The sequence below is a fragment of the Nothoprocta perdicaria genome, unplaced genomic scaffold, assembly GCF_003342845.1.
Source record: "Nothoprocta perdicaria isolate Ctin4 unplaced genomic scaffold, notPer1 scaffold_243, whole genome shotgun sequence".
Lineage (NCBI taxonomy): Eukaryota > Metazoa > Chordata > Aves > Tinamiformes > Tinamidae > Nothoprocta > Nothoprocta perdicaria.
Genome location: NW_020455470.1, coordinates 654,228 through 658,994, shown reverse-complemented (window position 1 = coordinate 658,994; position 4,767 = coordinate 654,228). Strand labels below are relative to the sequence as shown.

Below are 4,767 nucleotides of genomic sequence, written 5' to 3'. Positions count from 1 at the left end.
TAAAATAAAATAAAATAAAATAAAATAAAATAAAATAAAATAAAATAAAATAAAATAAAATAAAATAAAATAAAATAAAATAAAATAAAATAAAACAAAATAAAATAAAATAAAATAAAATAAAACAAAACAAAATAAAATTAAATAAAATAAAGCCTCCCTTCATGCAGACAAACCCCCAGACGTGGGCGAGTTACGGTTGAGGGGGACCTGTCAGCCGCAGTCACGCCGGTGGCTGCAGAGGAGCCCCAGCCCTGGCAATGTGCAAGTTGCAGAGAGGCCGTGCGGTCGCAAAATGACAGCGCTGTCACCACTCAGGTGCCTCCTGAGTCCTGCAGGGCAAGAGCTCCTTCATTCAGAAGGACTGCTGCACACTGACACCCCGAGACAGATGATTTCACATCCTCCACTTAGGTGGAGAAGCAGCTACTAAGAAAAAAAAAAAAAAAGAAGGGAAGAAATGGGAAAAAGAAACGCAGAGGCCGCACAGGGATGCAGCCCAGGAGCGGATCCGGATCTGGGTGCACCTGGGTGCAGGAGCCGCTGGGGCCCGAGTCACCCGCCCCGGCTCAGCGAGCTCTGCAGCCCCCGGGGGACCCTTAGGACTTCCCGGCGCCGCCAAGGCCACCACGGATGTGAAATCCGTGACTGAGACGTCGTGGGCCCTGCGAGGCACTGAACAAAACAGAACAAAACCCAAACCAACCCCTACCCCCTGTCGCCCCCACTACCGCTTTCTGGGTCAGCGCGATCCCTCCCCAGCCCTGCTGTCACTGGAGCTGGCAGGCTGGATGCTCCGTTGCCGTGGCAACGGGTTCCCAGAGACAAAATCCTTTTTTTTTTTTTTTTTCTTTTTTTCCTCTCTTTTTTTTCCTCTCCGGTCCCCAGCATCCGGTGCTCCACAGAACCAGCCCCTTGGCGCCCGTGGCTGCTCAGCACGGGCCAGGGGAGCCGCCTCCGCCCGGGCCACCGGGGACCCTCCGTGCTCCGCGTCCCGCCGTGCGCCCCGGGTGCCGCCACGCGCCCGCCCCGCAAACATCCCGCTCGGCGTGGAAACGGGAACAGGCGTCCGCGAGGCATCCAGATACACACGTACATTTATACAGCAGCACAGGCAGGCGAGGCTGGCAGCTGGCACAGCTTGACTCAGGCCCAGCTCCCTTGAAAGGAACCCAGTCCCTCGCAGGGAGGAAGGGGGACCAGGAGGTGCTCTGGATGCTGCCAGCGCCACCAACCCCAGCCAGGACATCACCGTAGCAGTGACACCCCTGGTGCCTTGGGATACCTTGGCTTTGGATGCAAGGTGTGGGGTTGGGCCATCCCGCGGTCCCCACGGGCGGCTCCCGGGCAGGGAGGAGGCTGCGGCGGCCCCCGCGGAGGGGCACGTGGAGCACTGATCACCCCGCCAAAGCCGGCGCAGGCGACAGCGTCCAGGATCGAAGCCAAGTTCAATTAATGGCTCGCAATCTTATTAGAGAAATTATTTCAGGATCTTGAGTAAAAGTCCGATCTATCCACTCCGTTCCATTAGTCAGGCTCATTTGGTAATTCAATCAATCTAAGCAAGGCAATTGAGCTCCCCCAGTATAATTTAACTTAGTTATTCTCTGGATACTTAAGAATTTCTTAATATTTGCTCCATTATTTCACCATTACGCCCCTCAGCAGGGGCAAGGTTAGCCCTGCAGCGCCGCGGGGCTCTCGTGGCTACAGGGATCATCCCAAATCCGATTCCATGTGATGCCCCGACACGAGCGATGGGGAACACGGCCGCTCACCCCAACGCAGCGCGCGGCGCTCGCAAGCGGCGCTGCCTTCCGCCCGGGACAGCGGGAAACGCGGCTTTCCAGGGCGCCCGCCGGAGCGAGCGCCGTCCCCGCTCGGCACCGCGCGGACAGCGACCGGAGCTGGCGGGTGTCACACCGCGGGGCGCGATGCAGCCTCAAGGGTGCCGCCGGCAGTGCCCGGCGCGTCGAGCGGCGCCTCGCGGGGCTCCCACCAGCCCCAAGCTTGGGAGGGACCAAACACAAAATATAAAGGAGGGAGGAACGGAAAAAAAAAAAAAAGCAGGGTTAGAGATTTGGGGAGATAATCCACAGCAGTTAAATATGCCCGACTCGTCCGCGCCTTTGAAAAATCTCACCCCTCGAAAAAATTGGAATTGATTTTGTATTTAAAAGGGAATCTGTTTAATTTAAAAGTAAGATAATTTGAAATTGTGACAGCTTGCATTAAGGCTGGAGTTTATGATAATCTATTAAAGTTAAGCACCTGGGAGCCCCCTCCCACAGCGGGTGCACGGCCGGAGCTCCCGCACTCGGGGAAGTCTCCAAACCCGGAGCCGTGCGGAGGCCAAACCCGCCGTGCACCCAGTCTCCCATCCCGCTGTGGCTCTATTTTGGGGCACCCAACTCAACCCCTCTGTGCACCCCGGGTGCTCAGCAAGCAGCCGCTCCCCAAAACCTGGGCTTGCTCCCGTTGGAGAAGAAACCTCGACCCAAACCCCCGGCCCCCGCCCGGCACTGCAAAGGGCAGAGCCTGCTGCCCTTGGATGCACAGGGGTTATTTAAGGGGTTCTCGCAGAGCAGGCTCAAGGGGGAGAGCAGAGGACCCCTGTCCTCCCAGGTGAAGAAGGGACCATCAAGAAATTGGGATGAACCCCCAGGATAAACCACCTCTGGGCACGGCAGCCCGCAAATAAAACCACAACAGCTTTGGTTAATCATGGAAGTGGCCTGAAAAGCATCAAGATGCCAGGGAAGACATTACCGGGGATGAATCATGAAGAGGCTTAAATGAGTGGAAGGCCAAATTCCCCCTGCACAGGATCATCCAAGTTTAACTGGATGAGAGGGCCCATGAGCCTCATCTCCCATCTCCTGGAGCCACGAGAACACGGGGGGACACCTGGGGTGGGAGGGGATTTTGACCGGGACAGTGCATCAGCATCGCAGCGAAGCCCTGGCCACAGCCCAGGGCACTGAACCAGCCCCTTGCACAGAGGCATCCATCCTGCACGGACAGGCATGGCGAGACACTACAGCCATCAGCACTGGTTGTACCTGCCAAGCGAACACGACCACGTGCATCCACATCCCTCATGGCGAGCCCTCGGCATCACCCAGCCACACTCCAGGACTCGGGCCTGCGTGTTCTCCTCGGACCGGTGCTCTCTGCATCCAGAGGGGCTCTCTGAGCTACCAAGTCTTGGTCTTGCCAGACCCTGAGGACTTCCAGCACGTAGGACAGTGCGCAGGTTAAAGACAAACTAAAGGAATAAGCACCCACACGTGCTAAGGCGGTCTCAGCAGCCTCAGAGCAAGCTGCACCTCCCCACCCTACAGCTGCCGCCACGGCAGAGCCGGGCCTAACGGGCCCATCAGCAAGGCCCACCAGCTCTGCCACCCACCAGGGCCCTGGGGTCCGGGGACTTTGCACGGAAGGCAGCCCTGGTGTCCCCAAGGCGCAGCTCCGAAGCAGGGGGCACCAGGCCTTGCAGGGTACACACGTCCCAGGCAGAACCGGGCTTAGGGCCACGCGCGACCAGAGACGACTCCTCTGCCTCCCCAGGGCCGCAACATCCGAGAGGCCCCAAGCCCGTGACAGGGCAGCAAGGCCCGGCGGAGCGCGAGCCCTCGTCCCAGCTCCCCAGCGCGCGGCCCCTCGGGGAGAGGCCACAAGAGCCCAGTGGGGCCCTCCCGGCATCGCGTGCAGGCCACACAGGCAGCAGCAGGAGCAGGAGGGTGCAGGCAGCAGTGGGTGTGGATGGCAGTGGGTGTGGATGCAGTGGGCATGGATGCAGCCTATGAAGCTGCAACGGGTGTGGGTGCAATGGGCGCACATGCAGCAGATATGGGTGCAGCGGGTGTGGATGCAGCAGGCACGGATGCAGCAGATGCAGATGTGCAGGTGTGGGTACAGTGGATGCAATGGGCGCAGATACAATGGGCGTGGATGCAGAGGGTGCAGATGCGCGGGTGCAGCGGATGCAGCAGGCGTGGATGCAATGGATGCAGATGCAATGGGCATGGATGCAATGGATGCAGATGCAATGGGCATGGATGCAATGGGTGTAGATGCAGCGGGCACGGATGCAGCGGGTGCGGATGCAGCAGCCGCGGATGCAGCAGCCGCGGATGCAGTGGACGCGGATGCAATGGATGCAGATGCAGTGGACGCGGATGCAGCGGACGCGGATGCAATGGGTGCGGATGCAGCAGCCGCGGATGCAATGGATGCAGATGCAGCGGACGCGGATGCAGCGGGTGCGGATGCAGCGGTCTCCTCGCCTCCCCGCTGCCTCGGCGCCGCCACAGTCGCCGGTTTCCACAGCAACGCGGGCCCCACGAGCGCGGCGGCCGCGGGGCGCACGGGGGGCAGCGGGGCCGGGGACACCGCGGCTCCGCAGGGCGGGTGCGGGGAGAGGCCTGCGCCGCCCCGCACAAAGGCAGGGGGACGCGGCGGCTCGGCGGGCAGGTGCGCGGCGGAGCGCGGCCGCTCACCCAGCACGAAGTAGGGCAGCTCCGTGTTCTCCAGGTCGTCCACCACCACCATCTCGCCGGGGAAGTCGTTGCGCACGGAGAAGAGCAGCTTGGGCTCGGCGGCCGAGGGCCCGTGCATGATGCTCAGGTCGTTCTCGCGCAGGAAGGGCAGCGCCGACACCGTGATGCTCTTCAGCTTGCACTCGAGCTCCTTGGCCGCCGCCTCGGCCGCCGCCGCCTCGGCGGGGCCGCTGCCGGCCGCGAGGCAGCAGCCGGCGAGCAGCGC

General features: G+C 60.5%; 1 protein-coding gene across 1 annotated transcript in view; it reads right to left on the bottom strand.

The window, feature by feature from the left end:
* The window catches only part of ASTN1 (astrotactin 1), a 50,632-nt gene extending 45,964 nt beyond the window's left edge, over positions 1–4,668 (bottom strand). The window contains exon 1 of the mRNA XM_026039821.1: positions 4,503–4,668. Coding sequence (XP_025895606.1) covers positions 4,503–4,620 — 118 coding nt within the window. The 5' untranslated portion in view covers positions 4,621–4,668. The remainder of the gene's footprint in view (positions 1–4,502) is intronic.
* Positions 4,669–4,767: the final 99 nt, after the last annotated feature.